The sequence below is a fragment of the Ambystoma mexicanum genome, chromosome 2p (assembly GCF_040938575.1).
Source record: "Ambystoma mexicanum isolate Mex_15411 chromosome 2p, UKY_AmexF1_1, whole genome shotgun sequence".
NCBI lineage: Eukaryota > Metazoa > Chordata > Amphibia > Caudata > Ambystomatidae > Ambystoma > Ambystoma mexicanum.
Genome location: NC_090923.1, coordinates 348779880 through 348802734, shown reverse-complemented (window position 1 = coordinate 348802734; position 22855 = coordinate 348779880). Strand labels below are relative to the sequence as shown.

At 49.3% G+C, this 22855-nt stretch overlaps 1 protein-coding gene across 7 annotated transcripts in view; it reads right to left on the bottom strand.

Moving 5' to 3' along the window:
- SLMAP (sarcolemma associated protein) overlaps window positions 1–22855 on the bottom strand; it is a 1535859-nt gene that overhangs the window by 1267172 nt on the left and 245832 nt on the right. For all 7 annotated transcript variants that reach the window (XM_069643684.1, XM_069643683.1, XM_069643687.1 and 4 more), the window contains exon 6: window positions 9477–9572. In XM_069643684.1, the coding sequence (XP_069499785.1) occupies window positions 9477–9572 (96 nt within the window). The remainder of the gene's footprint in view (window positions 1–9476; window positions 9573–22855) is intronic.

Sequence of the window (22855 nt, the reverse complement as noted above, 5' to 3'; positions counted from 1 at the left end):
AGCGGCACTGTCCTCCACCGTAAGCCTGGCAACGGCCTCTGTAGGCTTCTTGAGTCGTAGGTCTGGAAGGCTGGCAGTACAAAGAAGAGAAACCTTTGGATGACATACTTGGCTTTCCAATGGAGGAACGAAAAAGAAGAGCAGTGCTGCTGGAGTTTGCCCAGGGAACGGGCAGTCTCTGTATCCGCTTTCATGGCCTATAGGGACTCATCAACGGCCTTCCCAAAAACCTAAGCTCTGTCAAATGGCATGTCCAGCACCCTCGTCTGGACCTCCTGGCAGAAATACATGGACTTCATCCAGCCCTGGTGACGAAGGCAGATACTGTTCCCCATCTGTGGGGACCCTGTGTCGGCAACGTCCACCACCACATTGACTGCTGGATCCAAAGCCACCTCCCTCTACTGGATGACAGCGACTGCCTCCTTATCATCGGGGAGGAACCCCAAAATTGGACCCGCCTTGTACCACAGCTCCCCGACGTACCTGGACAGGATAGCCAGTGCGTTCGCCACCTTCATGGATGACACCCAAGTGTAAATCACCTTACTTCCCATGGTGTCCAATTTCTTCACCTCGCTGTCCGGAAGGAAAGAAGACGAGGATGGGTTAGATGACTATTTCCTCACACCACTAACATTGGCAGATCCAGCAATGGTTATGACCTCAGGCACTTTGGTGCAGACTCTGGCACCCGGTACTTCTCCAGCCTATCTCGTTTGGCAGGAGGTGTGCAAGGGTTGTTCAAGAGGGCCAGGCCCTCCTCCCACACCTCATTCAGAAAGGGCAACACCAGGATTGTCTTCCTCTTGGCCTCTCACCTCTGGTACAAGCAACTCTCCTTGGTCCATTGTCGCCATGGTCTTATCCATCTGTGTCTGGGTCCACTGGGGGAAGCGAGTGCCCGCTGCAGGTGTGGAGGCTGAAATGGGGGCGTCAGATGACATCTCCTCTTCGCTGGTGGCTGATCGTATGGGAGGCGGAATCGGGTCTTGCAGCATCCTCTTCTGAATCTCCGACACCAAAGTGTGGAGGGTTAACAGAATGTCCTGAGACACATCCCTCAGCTGAGCTGGCGTGATCTGAACACTAGGCCATGATCCTCTTCCACGTCCTTGTGGACCCTGTGTAAGGACTCCAGGTCTTGGTCGTGCGTGGACAAAACGTTCATGGCCTGGGGCACAGCCTGGGGCTGTTCCAGGGCTTCCTCTCCCCCACCCCCTTTTTTCCACCCGAGGGTTTGGAACCAGACTCTGCGACTACCATCTTCTCCGGCAATGCCAGCAGACTTTCCCAAATTTCACTGTGGTGGTTTCGTACCTCAGTGGGCAGGGAAACCTTCTGTACAGCGGTGGCTTCCTTCAAGGGGTCAGCCCCCTTCGCCTTTGTAAGAACAGCCGCCACCAGCTCTATCGTCAACAAAGACTTGTCCTGTGCGGACTGGACGTTTTTAGGTTGTTTGGCCTTCTCCTCCGGCCGTGGCTTCCCACACTTCTCCCGCAGCTTAGCCAAGTTGGAAGATTACTTTTTGAGGAGGAGCTGGACTGTCGGCTGTGGACTCAGGCTTCTGGTTCTTGGCCTTGCCTGGTCTTGGGCCCTCACTGATAAGTCAAAGAACTTAAGAATGCTCCTCAGGACTGCGCATGCGCGCGCGTCACATGCAGAGCTAATCTCATCGGATCCCGGCGGCCGCTACATTTATCCTTCAAAATACTCTCCTTTTGCTGAATATTTTCTCCCCAGTGACGTGTGAGTGGTGGCGGATACTGATGGGAAGCAACCGCTGCATCCCCAAAAATAATCGGTGCGGTGGACACGAGAATCTGCCTGGACCCTGCAGGCGAGCGAGCCACAGCCATCGAAGTGCAGGCGGAGAGACCGCCCACCCCCGCCCCCCGCTGAGGCACAGCGAATGCAGGGGATCCTGTGCGAGAAGGCGCCCTGCCGACACCGCCGGAGAACGAACGGCGACCCCCTTCACCTCCCCGGCCCTGGGGAATTTACAGAGTGCGGGACATGAAATGGCCACAACCGGTGCCATACATAACGGCTCCCCTCTTGGCCCCCGACAGCGCTGCAAATGGTGCGGAGCCCTGCAGCCGCAGAAAGCAGCGTGTGAAACGTTACACCGCATCCCCCTCCCTGTTCGAACTTGGCCTCCATGCCTGCCCGCGGCTCGGGCCCACATTATCTTCCTTCCCCCTGGAAATCCCCCTCTCCCATCAACGAGACTGCAACACCCGGGGTCGAGCGGCGAGCTGCTCTCCCCGCTGAGGGATGATACGCTGCAAACGGACATACTTATAACAAGGTACGCGGGTGTGTGGGGTGGGAGATTTGCCGTACTTCCAACCCCCCCTTCACGGCCCCTTATGCAACTAGCCAGCTGCAAAGACCACAGAACCCACGAGGGCCACAGCTGTGCCAAAGATGGGCACGGACCAGCACTATATCAGTGCACAGAATAGTGTCACGGCCCCCCCCCCACGAGGCGTATACGCAGCAGAATTGAACTGGGAGTGTGGGGACGGGGGGCACCTCTCCTCACCACCAACTGAGCCGCCCCTTGTCCACGATAGACCCCCGGACTCTGCGCGAACTGAGGGACTGCCCTGTCTCCCCCTCGGGACCGCCCTGTGCATCCTAAACCACCGGCAGAACCACAGAAAAATATGGGGGGGCGCTCTATGTGTCAGGGATAGGCACGTGCCAGTGCCATACCACTCTACGGACAAGGACACGATCCTCAGTACGGGGCCAGGCTACAAGTGGTGGGGCGGAGGGCACTCCTCCCCGCAACCAATTGAGACACTAAGTGGGACCCCCGGTATCCCCTGCCCCTCTCCTCCACTAAGTGGCAACCGCAGTCGGTGGAGGCACACCCGAACAACCCCTACGAGGCACTACTACCAGTGAGGCGACCTTCCTTCCCCCTTGGGCTGCCCCCCCTTGCGTTGGCTCCCCGCCATTGGAAGTTAGATTGACACTTGTAGCTGCCGCGTTGTTGCCACCCTAAACGTGACCTTTGCATGGATTTGCAGTGAGCAGCCTGCGCAGCCTATACACGACCGCCTGATCTATACAGGACCTCTCCCGATCCCGCATTCAACCCCGGTGAGCGGACAAGAACCACCCGGATCCCTGCCACGCAGGGCCGCTCGATCAAGACATGGGAAACGAGAAATCCAAGCGGCAAACGCTACAAAGTAAAATGGACCTCTACACCGTGGGAGCCCCTCCCCAGCGCAAGCTTCAGCCCCCAGAAGAGGTGGGCGCCTCCGGAGAACCCTGTGACCCCCCCTATCTCTCTGTCAGACCTCATGAAAGCGATTGGGAACTAGAGGACATCCTTGGAACTAAAAATGGGCAGCTTATCCTCTGAGATGTCCCTTATAAGTCAAGACCTCCGCAACCTGTCGACCAGGGTGGGAGAAGCGGAACAGAGAGTGTCTGACACAGAAGACACGGTCCACCGACTGGAACAGCAACTCACCGCGATCGCCCAAAAAGTGGCCCAACTGGGAAACCGTGCCGAGGATAGTGAGGGGAGGGCGCGGCACAATAATCTCAGGATCCTCGGAATACCAGCGAAAGAGGAAGGCCCCAGCACAGAACTCTTCTTAGAAGATTGGCTCACCCATGTCTTTGCCCCCAAGAAGCTATCCAAATTCTTTTCAGTGGAAAGGGCACACAGAGTCCCCACCGGCCTACCTACACCGGGTGTCCCGCCCAGAAAAATGATTGCACGTCTACTGAACTACCGCAACCGGGATGCGGTCCTACAAATGGCAAGGGCCTCGGGCCCGATTACATACAACGGCTACAGGGTCGGTTTCTATTCCAATTACACTAAAGTCCAAAAAGCCCGCCAGTCATTTGACATCAAGAAGAAGCTCCAGTCGCGGTCTATCAAATATGCCCTCTTCTTCCTGGCATTGCTAAAAGTCCAGTATGAGGGCACTACTCACCTGTTTTACAATCCCAAAGACGCATGGGACTGGCTTGAAACCCAAGTCCTCACGGACTCCAGAGTGAGGCGTACGCCATCAGGCCCACCTACACAGCGGCCTGGGCCTGGGAGACCCTCGCCCCCTTGCTCTCCGACCATTGCAGACGACGATGCGACAGGGACCCCTGCGGAAAAGGGATGAAGACCATGCCACAAGGGGACTAAACTTCTGCTCAATAGAATGGGAGTGCTCACTTAGCGGCTGCCGCCCCTTATGCGGCGCATGCGCTATCACAGCCCGGGTTATCCCGAAGAAGTTTAGCAAGTTATAAGTTTAATGTTTGGGGACAGGTGCTCCCAGTTTGAGGGGGTGGGGGGGTTGAGGGGTACTATAGGTTGGGGTGAGTTTAAGGACTGTAAAGAAACAGAAGAGACGAGAAGGCACGATATAGAAAAACGCCGACAAGGAAATCAAGCACAGTCTATGGGCAAGACGGCTGACACAATCATACAGGCAGCAGGTACACCAATACGAGACGACCCCCGGACGTCTCCCCCGAAAGTACATCACTACACACCTCCCGAAAGTGCGCGACCGGCACTGATCCACCCATAAGACCTGATAAGAGACCCACGCAGATAGAACGAACTCCAACAAGGTCACCGTGCTCTCCTGGAAAATTAACAGCCTCGGCACCAGCATAAAGCGAAGATTGGTGCTCCAGTACCTCAACCGATACTCGCCAGACATTGCTCTTCTAAACAAAACACATTTGATAGGCACAAGCACTAACTTCTTCAAAAGATCCAACTACTCTAACACCTACCTTGCCGGATTCACGCCAGGAGCACGATGATACTCGTCCACAAGCGAGTCCCCCTGCAGGTTAGGAAGGTCAAAACAGACCCCCGGGGCCGCTACGTAATGATACTTGCCGACATCTGGGGCGAGAAATGGTGCCTCGCTGCAATCTATGCCCCCCCACGCATACAAAAGAACTGCTCACTTAACTACGGAATCTACTACTGGAAGACGAGGCTGATGTATGGGTAATTGGTGGGGACTTTAATGAAGTGATGGACACTGCAGCCGATAAATCTCACCCGCCCCGCCACCACACCACTCGCCATGTTAGCCGAAGCCATGGGAATGACGGACACACAGCGCTCTCTCCATAACGATGAGGCTGGTTTTTCCTTTTTTTCTGGCGTTCACAAGTCGTTCACAAGTCGTTCTCCAGGATTGATTATGCCTTCATCCCCCGCAGCATAAATCACAGGCTCCTAGACGCCAAATTCCTTGCAAGGGGTATTTCGGACCTCTCTCCGCTCCTTCTGACCATGAAGAACTCCTGCCGATGTCCGGATCGTAACTGGCGCCTGAATACATATCACCTACGCCTCCCTGAAATTGCGGAGGAACTGGAAAAGAAGACAACGGAATATTTCGAAAACAACGAAAGCTCAGTGGACTGCCCGATCTCGCTCTGGGAGGCGTACAAGACTGTCCTCTGGGAGGAAGCTATTTCAGAGGTTTCAGCCTACCAACAACAAGTCCAAAGGATCAAAGAGGCAGAAGCACGTGTCCTGGAGCGAGAACAGCAAACCCTAGAACACTGCACCCAAGAGACAAAAGAGGCTCTGTTTACGGCACAACACGGCCTTAGCAACCTGGCTCAAGACAATGCACGAACAGCCCATCAGCTAGTCCGGAGCCAAATTTATGGACGGGGCAATAAGGCGAATAAGACCCTGGCCTGGTTGGAGAGGCGCGAACAGAGAGGGGACACGTACGGGCCATTAAGTCTCCAGACAGAACACCCCTCACAGATGTCTGACATTGTTGAGGCATTTGCCGCCTACTATAAGAAGCTCTATATCCCACCCGCCGAGAGCCCGCCTTCCGAACCCTCATGCTACCTCGACCAGATAGAGATCCCGAACTCACAGCGCCAAACAGATCTCCTGAATGCTGAAATCACTGTAACCGAGGTGCAAGAGGCGCTTGCACAGCTCCAACCCGGGAAATTCCCAGGCCCCAATGGGTTCCCTACAGAAATATGGAAATGCCTCGGTGGTACACTACCCACCCACATGCACCGTATGTTCCTACGCAGCAAAGAGCTGGGGACACTCCCACGGACCTCAGGAAGGCATGCATAATAGTCATACATAAGGCCGGGAAACCGCCGGAGGAATGTGCCTCCCATCGCCCCATATCCCTGATCAACGGCAAAGCTAAGGTCCTCGCCAGAACACTCGCCAACAGACTACTGCAGGTGATAGAGACCCTCGTCCACCCAGACCAATGTGGATTTATGCCCAATAAGTCCACCCGAATGAACCTACGTAGAGTTCAACTGGCGCGGAGTAGAGCCAAGGAAATACCAGCCCCACTTGCCCTCCTGGAGGTGGACTTTGAAAAAGCATTTGACTCTGTGGGGTGTGAGGCTCTGTGGGCAATCATGGCTCGGATGAACCTGGAGCAAACGTTTATATCATGGGTTAAACTTCTCTATGCACTCCCGGAGGCCATGGTAAGGGTGAACAGCAGGTCTTCTGAATCATTTCCTTTGGGTCGAGGTACGAGACAGGGGTGCCCGCTCTCCCCGCTTCTTTTCCTCCTGGCCATCGAACCACTCGCAATTGATCTTAGGGCTAACACTAACTGGACAGGATTTGCCTGGACAGGGGGGGGGGGGGGGGGGACCGACTATCGCTCTACGCGGATGACCTCCTCATATACCTCAGTAACCCGCGCACTTCCTGCCCGATTGTCTCCCTCATTCTTAGGGAATACCAGAACTTTGCGGGCCTAAAGGTGAATGAAGCCAAAACCATTTACTTCCCGATACAGGGCGGCGAGTCTGCAATCCCTGAGACCTGCCCATATCATGTCTCTATTAGGGAATTTAAATACCTGGGTATACGGCTCAGTAATTGACCGGTTCAATAAAGAAACCTCCCACTGGCAATCACTCCCCCTATCACTAATGGGCAGAGCAGCGCTATTCAAGATGATGACCCTCCCCAGACTGCTGTACGTACTCCAAAATGCCCCACTTGACATTCCCCGAGACACCTTTGCACTTATTGACAGACACCTTTGCACGCTGCTGTGGGGCGGGAAGCAACCCAGAATCGCCCTTCATACGCTCCAGCTATCAGTTTGGGAGGGAGGCATCGGTGTACCCTGCATATGCTCCTATTACCTTGCAGCACAGATCGGGGTAGTAAACGACTGGATACATGCAGACCCCACACTCCCCTACATCCGTATTGAAATAGAGATCATGACACCGCTAACCCCGCTGCAGATCCTGTACGCCACCCACAACCAACCCCCGATGTTGCCCAGAATTACACCATATTTGCCATGCCTTGCTGGAGGCGCACAAACTAATTGGCTGGAAAGGAAAGCCAACACTATCTCAACCCCTATGGCACAACGCGCTCCTCCTGGAAATAGTAAAGATGGGCTCCTTCCGTCACTGGCACGCAAAAGGGATACACACATTGGCACACGTGATACAAGGGGGTCACACCCTCGACTTCGAGGCCATGCAAGAGCAATACGACCTCGCACCTATGGACCGGTTTCGCCGTGCGCAGCTGGCCCACGCCATCCGCACCCAATTCCCTGATACGACAACCATACCCCCCTGTACTCCCATTGAGATCAATATCCTCCCACAATGCATTCCCTCTAAGGTCACTTCCACTCTTTATCAAGCCCTTAACTCCTTCGGTGCTACTCAGCTCGACGGGCTCAAGGAGAAGTGGGAAAGGGATATAGGTCAACTGGAACCAGAAGACTGGGTTGATGCATTAATGTCCCCTAGAGAAATTGGTATAGAATCTAAACTCAGGCTAATACGTTTGAGAATCCTTCACCGCCCATACCGTTCACGCACTGCCATGGCCAGATGGGGGGGGGACTGGAAGACGAGACATGCCTTAGATGCAAAACGGAACCTGCCACCTTCTACCATATGATATGGGACTGCCGGGTGTTACAGATCTTCTGGGAGGGATGTATTAACATGATCTCTGCTACCCTGGCAACACCAATCCCTAGGGATCCCAAAAAGATACTATTAGGCATTGGGTGTGAAGTTGACCTCTCAAAATACAAAATAAATGTTTTTGGCGATAGTATTTGGGACATGCAAAAGAGTGATTGCGGCTAACTGGGGCTCTGCCGACTCACTATCTCTGAACCGCTGGAGTAATGAGCTGGACAGATGCGCGGCCTCGGAACATCAGATATATAACGCACGGAGCTGCCCCCGCAAATTCGAAAAAATATGGGGTAAATGACTTGATGCTAACTGAAATTCGTTAATGTAAGTAGATCTGTACCGCTGTTAGCATTGGTTACCTGCCTCATCCCACAAATGTCTGACAGCTCTCGGCCCTGCAGGGCTCCTCTTGTCTTTGAAATTGCCATATTGCCTTGGTCAGATGTATGCCTATGACTCATGTTTGTTTTGTTGTGTTTAAAACTTAATAAACAGAGTTATATAAAAAAAAGCTCCTCAGACCGGCCAGTCCTAGGTGAGGCATGACCCTGCTCAGAGCACGGGGCAGAGGCCTTGGCATTGATGCACGCCGTCAGTCTACTGTGCCTATCGTGGTCTTCTTGGAGAAACCAAAGTAAATGTTGCATTCTCCTTCCTTGTGGTCTGGATGCAGACAGAAGCATCGCAAGTGTTTGTCTTCCACAAACACATTCCGTAGCCCACAATTGGTGCAGGGCCTGAAGAGGGATCTTCCTTTAATCTCCTCTGTCATGGTCGGAGGAGGTTGCGAAGTAGGCCCGATGGCCTTCTGGAAACTTTGATGCTCTTTGCCCTAGAGGGGCGCTGAAGTTCAATGACAACGGATCCCCACTGTCAGCAGATGGAGAAAAGCGCACATAGGCTCTTTTGGAACAAAAATAGAGCCTTTTTCCTGCGAAAAACCATGAAATACGTACAAGTAGCTCGCAGAACAAACTCGAGGATTCCCAACACTGAAGCGTGCAGTAAAAATCTGAAGATGGCTGCCAGAGGAGGGGCATAGAAAGGGGACAGTTATTGGACAGGGGTGGGGATGCAGGCGGGCTTCTATGACCCAGAGGACAACGATTGGTTTAGAGAGAAATACAATTCATAAGTGAAACTGTTTCTTTTACTGAGGATTCCCAGCTTGACAGGGAATTTTCATGAGCATGTGAATCCATGCCAGACCCCATGACGGAGAATCATTACATCTCAGCAGACCAGAGACCATTGCAAATCCTTTCCAAGAAAAACTTTTTAACTAAGATGAGCAATGGTAACTACTGCACTTTATAAAGAACTCTAATGTTGTGAATTGATCAATCAGAAAACCAGCTAGTTGTTCCACTGAGTTATTAGGAACATACGTCGCCCTATATCGTGAAGCAACAATCTAGAAACCTATAAGTATAGAATGTGGGGTGCTAATCTAATCATTGCATTTCATGAGCACGTCCAGAAAAATATAACCAGTGTGCAGGTACCTGCCAACTAGAATCTGAAGCATCTTGTGTGCTGGCTAGCAGTCGCTGAAGAGTTGCCAACTTCTGTTCCAACATTTGTTCACGATGTAAGGCCTCCTTTAAAATAAAAGATTAATATTTGAATGCACCAAGTCAATAAACTGCCAAATTGCATCATATGAATAACATGAAATGATATGACCGAACAACACTTGCCACATATCAATTACATTAATACATATGATTTATTAGTACTTGCATTAAATTGAACAGGGATAACAATTTCGAACAGGAATGACTTGCAATAACACATTTACAGAAGTCTGAAACTTTCCCACGGAGAGTGCCTGTGCATTAGCATGAAGATGAGAAAAAATTGTGAGCCAGTTCATGATGGTGCAAAAAATTAAGTCTTACCAGTCCCAAAAAAAAATAAAAAATAAAAAATTATATAAGCAAAGTTAGCGGCTTATAAAGACATGAGCTTCAAACTAAACAGAAGTAGTAAATAAGTGATGGCATCCAATCTGGACTGGGTGTTAACAGCCCAGGGTCCAAGCTATAGGCACGAGCGCAGAGAGGACCTTACTGATGGGCCCAGGTGCCATTATTACTAGATCAGGCAGGCCATATAGCAATAACACCCTATTAGCACCCCAGGTTTTAAATCCAGAAACTCAGCGTGCCAAGAGCAATATATTATGTTTCAATGAGCGGGATGCCTCGCAGCGGCCAGTTCATTTAAACAAAATACTTAAGATAGCCACCATGGACCTGTGGAAGAGAAGCTGTGTGGAGACGGTTGCTGCTTCAGAGGGAGGGGACTGCCTCCTCCCGCGGACCAAAGGATTGCTGAAGAGAGGGGACCGGCTACGTGTGGGGACTCGGAGTTCCTGGCCTCCCCTGACCCCCAGTGACACCCCCCCCCTCCGAGTGGACGCAGGCGCTCCGTACATCGTTGAGCGCCCGCCAGCCTGCTACTCTGCTGGCCTGTGGTGCGCACCGGGAGGAGGAACCCACGAGACCCGGTAAGGAGAGGCGGGAGTGGACCCGGAAATCTGTCTGCCTGGAACGTGCTGTGGGAGAGGAGTTCCCGTGATCCCGTCTCGCTGCAAGCAGGCCCCCCTCCTGGGGTAGAGCAACACCCCGAGAGACTGCCGCGCAAGTGAACTGAGATCTGTTTGCTTTCCCAGCGCAGGCCCTGAAATGCTGGCGCATAGATGCAGACACGGGGCCCCGGCAACAACTTCTCCCAACCCATAGCTATTTGAGAAGTGCCCCCCAACCACAGAACGTACTTTTCTTCATAATACAAGGCCCTGCTTCGCAATATGGGGAAGGACAAACCTAGAAAAACCTTCACCCAAAGCAGGATAGAACAGTATACAACCACTCCGCTGTCTAGATCACCAGAGAGATTAGCATCGACCGAACCTGACATGGAGGAGGACTTCTCCCTCAGGGATGTGATGGGCGCCATTGCCGGCTCCAGGACATCAATGAAGAAAATGGCGCCATTGGAGCTGAGGTATCCCTGTTGAGACATGACTTGCAGAAGCTGACCGCACGCACCGGAGAGGCGGAAGCACGCATATCGGTGACCGAGGACAATCTACAAGGTGTCAACCGCCAGATAACCACCATGCTACAACAAATGAAATCCCTAGAGGGAAGAGTAGACGAAAGTGAGGGTCGATCAAGGCGCAACAACATCTGCATCCTAGGCCTGCCGGAAAAAGCTGAAGGAGAATGCATGGAGCTGTTTCTTGAAAGATGGCTATTAGACATATATGACACTGAATCCTTCTCCAAATTCTTTTCTATCGAAAGAGCCCACCGCATCCCAACAGGCAGGGTCACCCCTGGGGCGCCACCGCGTGCAATCATAGCAAGACTTCTGAACTATAGAGACAGGGATGCCATACTACAAATGGCAAGAACGAAATGGTCCATCACCTATAACGGCTCGAAGATCTCATTTTTCCCTGACTTCACTAGAGAAGTCCAAAAAGCGCACCAATCCTTTGACCCACTTAAAAAACGCCTTCAATCGCTTGGAATCAAATATGGTCTGATTTTCCCTGCTCAACTCAAGATATACTACAAGGGCACAACAGTACACTTTTGGGACCCCAGAGAGGCATGGAATTGGGCAGAAAGGCACATTGAAGGCGATTGGAACGGAAAGAAGAAGGCTGGACACGACCGTAATAGACCACATCCAGAAAGACCACCGGACAACAGTCCACCACAGCGGCAGGAAAATGCGCCACAACAGGAAAAAGCATGACGGAAACGGCAACAGAAAAGGCAAGTGAAAACACGAAACACAAAAGAGAAATGAAATCTGCTAAAAACAAGATTCACATGGCAGAAAATAAGTAATGGCTGGCGAATGGAACCGCCCCGCCCCCCCTTTTGGCAAGAAACGAACGTACAACGATAGGCAGAGCCCTAGACTGCCTAGATATACTGTCTAAGTAAAGTTTGAACTGTTAAGGGGCGACAGATGCTTCGGTTGGGGATGAAGTATGGGGTGGGGGGAGTTTGGCAAAAGTTTACAAGTTGGAAATACTCGCTGAAGCACTACATATTACATAAAACAGTGACTAATCGACTAGCAATCACTGCTCCCTGCTGCAAGTCACACGCGTCCAACGCCCCCACTATGGGAGGCTCCATTGCCAGCTGGAACCATACACATGAACGCAACTCTACAAGACAATAAGAATAAAACATTAAAACTACTCACCTAGAACATAAATGGCCTAGGAAACAGCCTGAAAACGAGGCTGGTGAGACCGTTCCTGAACAGGCACAGTCTGGATATAGTCTTCCTAAAAGACCCATCTGGCGGGTACATCCAACGCACTATTTAAACGTTGGAACCATCACACAACCATACAAGCTGGTTTCACGATGGAGTCAGAGGGGTATTGATATTAATCCACAAAAGATTACCGCTCACCCTCACCAAAACAATACAGGACACTGGGGGCAGATTCATATATGCCACGGGCACGCTCTGGAACAAAACAATATCCCTTATGGCGATGTATGCCCCACCGACTCTCCAATCCAGACTTATGGACGATGTAACGCCCTTGCTAACCAGCGACACCTCGGACACTTTGGTCCTAGGGGGAGATTTCAATGACGTCATGAACAATGTACAAGACCGTACGCATCTACGTAACAGAGACCCTAACCGCCAAACCAATCTGACCACATTTGTGGAAGCGTTTTGTATTAAGGATGTGTGGCGAGACCTACAACCAGAAGAAAAGGGGTACTCCTTCCACTCTGGAGTACACGCATCGCTATCACGCTTGGATTATTTCTTCATGCCTGCGACATTAACACACAGTAACGCAAGCCGAATACCTTCCACGGGGCATCTCAGATCACTCCCCTCTACTCATATCACTCGCGACGTGCAAACCAGCTCCTCCACCGGTGTGGAGATTGAATAACTACTACCTAGGTTCCCCTGAGCTGATTGAACGCATACAAAAGGCCACTACAGAGTACTTTGAGACCAATGAAGGATCAGTAGAAAGTCTCTCTACACTCTGGGAGGCATACAAACCCGTGCTACGAGGAGAAATCATCTCCTGGACAACGGCCCAAATGAAAATCCATTCAGAATCACTGAGAGAGGCGGAAACAAACGTAAAACAAGCAGAAGAAACACATCTTGTCAACGACTGTCCAGATACCAACAGAGCACTGATGCTAGCCCAAAAGAAACTGCAAAACACGGATTGGACAATGCCAGGCAGGCACACAGTGCTATGCGAGCCAGATATGAAACTGGGGACAAAGCGGGGAAGGTCCTAGCCTGGCTTGAAAGGAGAGACGAAGGGCACAGCCATGTGAGATCAATTGTGTCCCAAAACTTGGAACCCTGCCTCACGGACCAGGACATAGCTGAGCAATTTGCAAAGTTTTACAAGACACTATACAAGGCACCTACAACTCCCCCTGATGCCTCTATATTAGATGGTATCACCCTCCCGACTCTCAATGAAACCCAGATTGCTGGCCTAGAACGAGACATCACGGAAGACGAAATTGCAATGGCCATGATGCAGCTCAAGTCTGGGAAGACCCCTGGACCGAACGGCTTTCCTATAGAAACCTGGAAGAAGATAGGCTGTAACAACCTAGCTCCCCATCTACTCAACATGTTCCAACAGGCCCGGACAACGGGACGCCTCCCAGCGGACCTGAGGAAAGCTACAATAACTGTTATACCCAAAGTGAATAAGCCCCCGGATCAATGCAGTTCATATAGGCCCATCTCCCTCATTAATGGTGAAACCCAGATTCTGGCCAAACTCCTAGAGATACGCCTACAGCAAGTCATAACATCCCTAGTCCACCCGGACCAATGTGGCTTTATGCCAGGCAGATCCACGAGAATGAACATAAGAAGAATACACTTGGCCATTGAGCGGGCCCAGGCCCTCAACATCCCCCTGGGTGTACTTGCAATAGATTTCAAAAAGGCGTTTGACTCCATTCGATGGGAGGCTCTATGGGCTATCATGCGAAGAATGGGGTTTCAGGAACAGTTTCTCTCTTGGGTCCAACTAATATATGAGGCACCAATGGCTGAAGTCCGAGTGAACGGCTGGACTTCACGTTCCTTTGCATTGGGAAAAGGGACCCGACAAGGCTGCCCACTATCAGCCCTACTCTCTGCGCTGGCCATGGAACCACTGGCCCAGTTGCTGAGAGGCGCACCCACATGGAGTGGCATCCCAGGGGGTTCAGAATGGGAAGACAGTCATTATATGCAGACAATCTACTACTATATCTGAGGGATCCCAAGACGACGTGCCTGGTGGTGACAGTTACTCCAGAAATATGGTGCTTTTAGCGGCCTGAAAGTAAACTGGTCCAAATCCACGTTATTTGCACTAAATGCTCTAGGTAGTGGGGTTCCCGAGCCTTGCCCATACAGAATAGCCACTGATCACTTCCAATATCTAGGAATTAAGATCATGAGGAACCTAGATGATTTCACACTGAACAATTTACAACCCATTACGGAGTGATTCACGGGGGATGTGCAGCATTTGATGACCCTACCCTTGACCCGGTTAGGCCGAGCCGCACTGTTCAAAATGCTGACACTCCCCCGCTACCTGTATGTGCTCCAAAACGCCCCCCTACACATACCTGTGAAAGAATTCCGGAACATAGACAATATACTTAGAAAGCTCTTATGGGGAGGGCGACGCCCGAGAATTGCCCTACGAACACTACAAAGGTCAATATGGGAGGGTGGAATTGGCCTACCAAGGCTACAGACATACTACTGGGCCAGCCAGATGTCGGTAGTAAACGATGCAGTGCACGCAGACCCAACACTGCCACATGTACAGGCTTTGCCCCCCCTGGAACTGTACAAGGCAATGCCCAGAGCGACCCCCCGAAACATAGCGGCACAGACACCCCGTATTTGGGCTGAATCGCATACCTTCATGGGATGGGGAGACAGTCACGCCAATCCAACCATTATGGAATAATGGAAGCCTCTACGAGGTAACCAAATTACCGAGATGGCCAGTATGGATGGGGTGTGTTATAGAGAAGGTGGGCGACATTGTAACCAATGGCGCCATCAGATCCTATGAAGACTGGCTATATCCTATAACCTCCCAGAGACAGAAAGGTACCATTACACACAGCTCCGACATGCACTCCAGCAGCACCTCCCTACGCTAGCCGACATGCCAGATACCACGCCAATAGAACGCAATATAATAACAGACTGCATCCGGGCTAAAGTCACCACAGTAATGTACAACGCCATCACCTCCTTTGCTACAACAGAGCTGGTGCGGCTCAAGACAAAATGGGAAGCTGAAGTTGGGGAGATATTACCGGAAGACTGGATTCAGATATTAATGTTCCCCCGGGAGGTGGCCATATCGACCAGGCTGCGATTGGTACAGCTAAAAATACTACATAGAATCTACTACCCGAGGGTAGCCCTGTATCACTGGGGTAAAATAGCAGAACCCAACTGCCTACTCTGCCAAAGAGAAGAAGGAACTTTCTTTCACACACTGTGGGAATGCCCAAACATCCGCGATTATTGGCGGCAATGCTGTGACATCCTTACTAGAGTGCTACACAAGACGATCCCCAGTGACCCGGAATTGCTACTCCTTGGAGCGGACAGTGAAATAGACTTGTCAAGGTACGAAAAGCTCTGCTTCATGACAACAACAGCAATTGCTAAAAGGAATATGGCACAACTATGGGGTGCTGCAGGGACGCCACAAATTAGCCAGTGGATCACTGATGTACAGATTTGCATTGCCATAGAAAGAAGAGTGTATAAAGCCAGAGGTTGTCCCGAAAAGGCGGACAAGATATGGCACTGATGGGAAGACTAGGTGTGAACTCTGCAACTAGACTTGATATAACACTCCTTGAATGTAGAATGTGCAGGGCAGTAGAGGATCCTTCACACTAGCACAATAACTTTAATACGACTTTGCATGATTTGCTTGTTTGAGTATTCCATTGTACGGTATTATTGTTTTTAGTTTGTTTTGCGTCTTGGCCCGGTGAGGACCAAAGTTTGTATGTTACAAAACCAATAAAATATAATATTTAAAAAAAAGATAGCCACCATGGATCTGGAAGAGGGGTTGCAAACCGAGCCACTCGCATTTCCATGGAGGCTGAAGGGGCACCAGTGGTTTTGCAGCTGCCGAAAGAAGTCTGGTAAGTGGGAGTAGGAGGGCACCAGAAACCCAGGGGGATGTTATGGGAAGGTGATGAGGTAACCAGCCAACAGGCTCCTTGGAACGCGGGCTTTGGATCGTGGGATTCAGAGCGCAATCCGAGCTATCCGATAAATTGCCCATCCCCAAACCCTCAGAGCTAATTAAATATACACAATTGCGTTATTAAGCATCACTGGAGGCAGTGGTGGGGTAAAGTAGGGAGAATGAGAGGAGAGGGCAGGGGGAGAACCCTGTATATCAAGTAGGAAGGTTAAGCCTAGCTTTGAAGAGACCCACAGTTTGACTCACGGGCAGTGGGCTCCAGCGAAACAGGGCTATTCGGGAGAAAGCGTGGAAGCGAGGCTATGGCACGGAAAGGGTATGGGATGGTGAAGGTGAATGCAGAGGAGGACCAGAGGGAACAAGATGTTAAAACAGATACAATCAGACAGGTACTGAAAAGCAGGACCATTGATCGCTGTGTGTATAGGAGAAGGAACTTGGAGAGTGGTTGTGCACGGACAGCCAACCAGTATGTTGTTAGTAGGTATAAGTGGAGAGAGATTCTGGGTAGGTTGTACAGTGTGGGTGGAAAGTGGAGGACTTTGTCTAGAGAGAGGAAGGAATAGAGGGGAAGACCAAAGTGTAGGCTTGAGCAGTAGTCAAGTTTGCTGAGCACAAGAGTGGAGATGAGTTTTTGTACGAAAATAATAAAAGCACACATTTTCCAAATGTTGAGGTTAATATGAGAAGCAGAGCCAGTGTTAGTAATGAACTGTTGCACTCGTAGTTCGCTAATAAAGACGACCTGAAGATTGCAAGCCTTGGGTGAGGGAGCAGGAAGGTCTGGCTAGAAGGAAATAGAGTAGGGAACATATTGGAAATATGGAGAAAGAAAACTGTTTCTGAAGAGATAAGCATGATGGCAGCGTAGAGCCATTCAGAGACTAAATGCAGCAAGACCGTTTGTAAATCAATCTTTAGTTGATGATATCCATCAAATACACATTTTAAAAATTAAGTTTCAAATTATCACACATCTATACAATTCATTAAGTTAATGATTGAGAATAAAACATAAAAGCAGGTAAAAGAAGTCAGACAATCAATCATTTAATAAACGCACATTGGCCCTGGAGACTGAATCAATAGCTTCTAGAGCTCAGGCATATGTAACATGATTAAATATGAAATTAAAGCATATAAAAACGTGAGGTACATTAAAAAATCTCTGGGTTTGATGGAAAATATCCGGGTTTGATAGAAAGATAATCCGATAATAAAATAACTAACATTTCTTATATATTGGCCATCAGGGTTACCAGCCATTAGATATATAAAGACTAGTCTAGTGCTTTTTAGCTGGCATGGTGTACAAACCTAAAATGCATAAGAAACCATTACCAGGAATAAGTCTTTTGAGCAATCGTGTCATGCCGTACTGTTAGACCGGCCTTTTCCTAATTAACCAAGACCTAAACATGTAATGAATCACATCAAAGTAAAAAGGCGCAATTTCAGTTCTTCTGCAGGACGCTAAGTGATCTGTAGCAGCGCGAATGTTAAGACCTGATAAAAAAAGGCCTTAGTAATGGTCTCCTTAGTAATCTACTTCGGGTATAATAGCATAAAATTAAACTCTGTCTCTCTAACATCTGTGAAGTGAGAAAATCAATCTGGCAGTGCTAAGCCCCCACTGATGAGTTCGCAAAGCCAGAGATCAGTTTCCAGATCTGAAGAGTGCCCTTGCTAGCCCGGGACGGGAAATAAACCAGGTACAGCTCATAAACAATGGACTATTTACAATCACAATACAGTCATAGCAAAGGGGCACAATGAGCCAGGGTAACATCATGCGTCTTCAGTTGGATTGCATGCATTAAGGTAAGTATATCCCTTAATGTGATGTTCTGTGGGTTTGTCCAAAATTGGTTACAGCCTAATTCGATTAAGTGATTTCTCACATGCTTACACCAAGGCAGGCCCTCCTCCCATTCCCCTGCCCAATACATCCTGCAGAGCTCCTCTATTGTGGCAATGGGAGGGGAACTCCAAATTCTGATCCAGTGGAGCAAAGGTTTGGATGCCACCAACCTTCCAATGAACCCAATACCGATCTCTTCATGTAGTGGGATTGATGGTGTACCCGGAGAAGTTTGAGAAGGTTTTTCAAGAAATAATTCAGTAATTACTAGTATTTTAACCGGTAACTCCAAAAAAGGCAGCTTCCAGCTTATTGATGCCAAATGAAAGCCTAACGGCTCCACCCTCCATGTGCTCTGAAGACCTTCGTAATGGCCGAACTGCATCTACCTAATGTGAAGTTAGCTTTCTCAATTTACTGAATTTTTGACCCTCAGACTCAAATAGTCAATAAATGCAACCAGGTCGATGGTAGTTGCATCAATCTGCATCTTTGACTTGGGAGGATAGCTCAGGAGCAACGCACTTGCCTTGGAAGCAAGAGGCTGCAGAGCAACACAGGTTCGATCCCTGGGTGCGCGCTTAGAAACCTCTGGGTATTAAGCGTGTTTTAAATACCTGAATATGATCTTTACCTTCACATACTTACTCCTAGGTGGTCTAAAGATCAGACTTTGTTTTGGAACAATTTAGGGTCAATAAATGACCATCGCAAAAGTTCAGGAATAAATGCAGTGCTCATCCTCCTGCTTTCATCTGGATTTTGCAAACCATTGCATCATCAGCAAACATCAATAAAGGGAATGCTAACCGTCACCTTTGGAGTCCAGCAGGGTCCTATCCTCTCCCCAGTGATCAATATATACATGGAGTTGCTGGGAGACTTCCTAGCCACACAAAACATCCACTGATAAACTGATGACACATAGCTATACCTTAGGACCAACTACATCAAGGACATACATAGGCTCAAAACCCGTCTCTCGCTGATCCAGTGTTGGATGTCCAGTGCCTTCTTGAAGCTCAACCCCTCCAAGACGGAACTCCTAATGCTCAGCAACAATACTAAACACCCAGACACAGATCTGGCTATCAACCATAACACTTGGGGCTTCACACCCAAGCTCACCTCCTGCGCCAACAAATCCCTCGGGTTCCACATTGACAAACCACTCTCCTTCAACACCCACCTTTTTCCTTCTACTTTCTCTCTCCCCTGTTGATGTTCTTGTCTGCTGCACTAACTGGTTACCTGACCTCCCTCAACCTATGGGGACCAGTCTCCTTCACAACCAGTAGCCCTATTCACTGCCTACGGGCCTACCGCGCACTAGGGTCTGTATCTGCAACCCTACAGTCCCCTGCCTCCCTGGCACCACTTCTCTCCCTTCCCCTTGCACGATCTGAATGACAAGGCCTAGTAAGAGTTTTGTCTCCTTTTTCTTCCCCTTCCTTGTCACGCCTAGAAACACTTGTGTACAAACGCGTTATAAATTGACATATAACAGTGTGGCTTATCAAGAAACTATTTTGCTCTTCTCGTTAACTGGAACCCCACCGACAACTATGTACATACACATCACCATCCCTGCTTTCTCCTTGCCCTTAAGGCCAATAGTGACCCACGCAGGCACCAATGTGAAGCGCAAAACTTGACTTGGCAACAATCAATTGGTTCTGCCACTACCTGATTAGGGTAGTACATGAACATTATTCCAAATAATCAGCCACGTACTACAGAGGAATGCCGCAGAAAGTCTTTGGATCAATAGCACCAACTGGAAATATAAGCCAGACAAATATGAGCCAGCTTAATTTGCAGTCTCCTATTAAACTAAAATAATTTCTTTGATAGTGTTGGTTATATTAAGTATCGCTGTATCTTCCTTGTTTAGTTCATGTGTATAAATATGAGTATGGATGGGTGACTGTTGGTTTGATGAAGTTAACTTCGACAATTTACGCTTTTTGGATTTTACATTTCACTATGTGTTGCAAGCACACTAAATTGTATTCATCTATTCTTTAGACGCAATGTATCACATTAAATCATTTAAGATTTACACAGTGTCTACCTCTTTTTGTGCACATATAACGGGTTCTCTTGGCAACTAGTGTAGAAGCCATGAATGGCACACTGGAGTTTGCATTACACATCGCCATCGAGTGATAAAGAGATACCATGCGTCGGCCCAGCGCCTCAGCCCAGTGTAGAGTTCTCGCTCTCCCGTTGCCAGCCCAGTCACTCCCATAGCCCTGCAGCTCCCTGGAGAGTAGGCTACACGGGCAAGACTAGGCACCTCTAGCAGGTGCCGGCCTGGACATGATCCAGGGCAGAGACGGGAAGAAAGTGAAGGAGGCTGAGAAGGGTGCTGCCACCTTAGGAGCCTAGCACCAGTGTCAAACCGCAAAGGACAGGGTGTGGTAGCATTCCGTACAAACTCCTTTTATCCCTCAGCACTAGGACAGAATCAGGAGCCAGCACCAAAACTCCCTGCAAGTATGGCACAGAGCCAGGTAGACAGTGGGTCTGTGCATATTAACTGTAAGCATCTACGCACGTTTAAACTATTAAAATAAGTTGGACTATGTTGGCAGAGCACAGCTCCGAACTGCCCCATGTTAGGTTGTTAATTTGCATTCTGTCATGTCCAGTTATGCTATTGCATTCAACATGAACTAAATGTACCAGAATGTAAAGGGAAGCCTATGCCTGCCCGATTCCAAACTTGTACATGACATGTTCAGCTTTATTGGACTCATACTGTATTCAAGCTAAAAAGCCATCAGTCCAACTGTTCCCAATTCCTGCTCCATGAAAGGACCTGCCGAACCATCTTTCAACATAGAATTTGCTTGATATCCGTTTCTGCCACTGTCGCATGAAATGCAGCCACATAATAAAGCAGCCCTCGCAGCAGTGAGCAGTGCCCACACAAGCACTCCTGTGTCACGCCAGTGGACATGCAGCAGACCAGCACCTTTTAAAGAGCCTGTACCATCTGGGGGAGCCCACGAGTGTCCGAGATCAGACCAGGAGTTGCCACAGCCCTGCTCCAGACAGAGTTGGGCACACCACATGGGCTCCTCTGGTGCTGTAACCCACCCCATCGTCCCACCTCACAAAGGGTGCAGCCTCTGCATAAGCCATGGCAGGTATGTACAACAGTTCAGCTGGTTACTTCTACAAGGTGTCAAGGGTGTTGTATAAGTCAGGGTTACCAGTTGTCAGATGGGCTGTTAACCGGTCCTGTATTCTCTTTATATTCTGGGTTTGGAATTTCCATTACATGTGAAGGACTGCAGTACAGCTACCACCATGCTAAGTGCTAAACATGAGTGGATAAGGATTCACACCTGGCACAGGATTGTGCAAGTACTGTGTAGAGAAGTACTGAATGCCTCACAAGTCTCCTTCAGAGTGCCTGCAGCGATGAGTGGACATCCCTGAGCATGAGTACTTGCGAGGTATTTTTAAGATTGTTGGAAAGAATAGTGGAGATATCCTCCTCGAATGTGGCAATGGGGCCTGGAGGTCTGTATATTAGGTGAATGGTGGGCGTTTGGGAGTCAGAGATGGGGAGTTTGGCAGTGAGGGATTCACAGGATTTAACATTTGGGGATGGGACTAGTCTCAAGGCTAGGTTGTATTTAGCTATGAGAGCTATGCCTCCTCAGCGAGTCTCGGTTCTATCTGCTCTTAGAATGTTAGTCGGCGGGTACTGCAAGCATGAGGGCCGGATGTACTGCTGCATGTAGCCAAGATTCAGTAATGGCTAGAAAGTCAATTTTCTGCCTGGATTAAGTCAGCTATCTCAGTAGCATGAGCAACTAAGGACCTGGAGTTTATTAACACCCCCTCCTCCTTTAAGGTTTGAAACATGATTCTCTGTCAATGAGACAGGTGAGGAACTGTTGACTTCATCGGTCGTTGTTGGGAAATGGGGTTTGTTCTGCTTGTGTTTTCTGTGGGTGGGATTGTCAATCTTAGGCGTTGATAGAATGGTATGTTTAATATTTTGTTTAAGGTAATTTGCTTGTTATAGTGGCATTTTCTCCTAAGGCCAATGTTGGTTATTAAGCTAGCAGGTGGTTCGAATAATTTCGTTAGTCTGGAGCAGAGTCTAATGCTTCTGGACGAAAAGTGACATATATATTAGTTCTAGGTGGACTCTGGGTAAGATTAGCAGGGAATGACAATTGTTGTTGGCCCAAGTTGCTGGGTGCCGATGGGGTACGTGTGTTACCTGATATAGCTGCCATGGTATTCGTAGTGATAAGGTCTGGAGCAGAAGTGCTAGAGAGGTCCAAGGAGTCTAGTGCTAGTGCCAGTATGGGCCACCATAGGATAGACTGAGGCAGAGGCATACATAGTGCACTTAAAGTTGGTTGGGGTGTGGTATTTTCACAAATAAGGAATTCAATGTTATACATGGATGGTAGGTAGCGTTAGTGATTTGCGTTCTAGTAGCATGGGCTTATTCACCTGGCCAGCAGTATAACAGTTTGCGCTTTGTTAGAATAGGCTTGTTAGGATAGCGAGCAATGGACTAGTTACCTTTTAGTCGGCTATATCCATATTTGCTATGCAAGTACTAGTATGCTAAAGTAGACTAAAATACACAGAATGCAGTGAGCTAGTTCAGATCAGTTAAAAAACACATGAAATGCAGTGGGCTACTTGAAGTAGACTCAAAAGCACACAAGACACAGTAAGCTAGTAAAGTG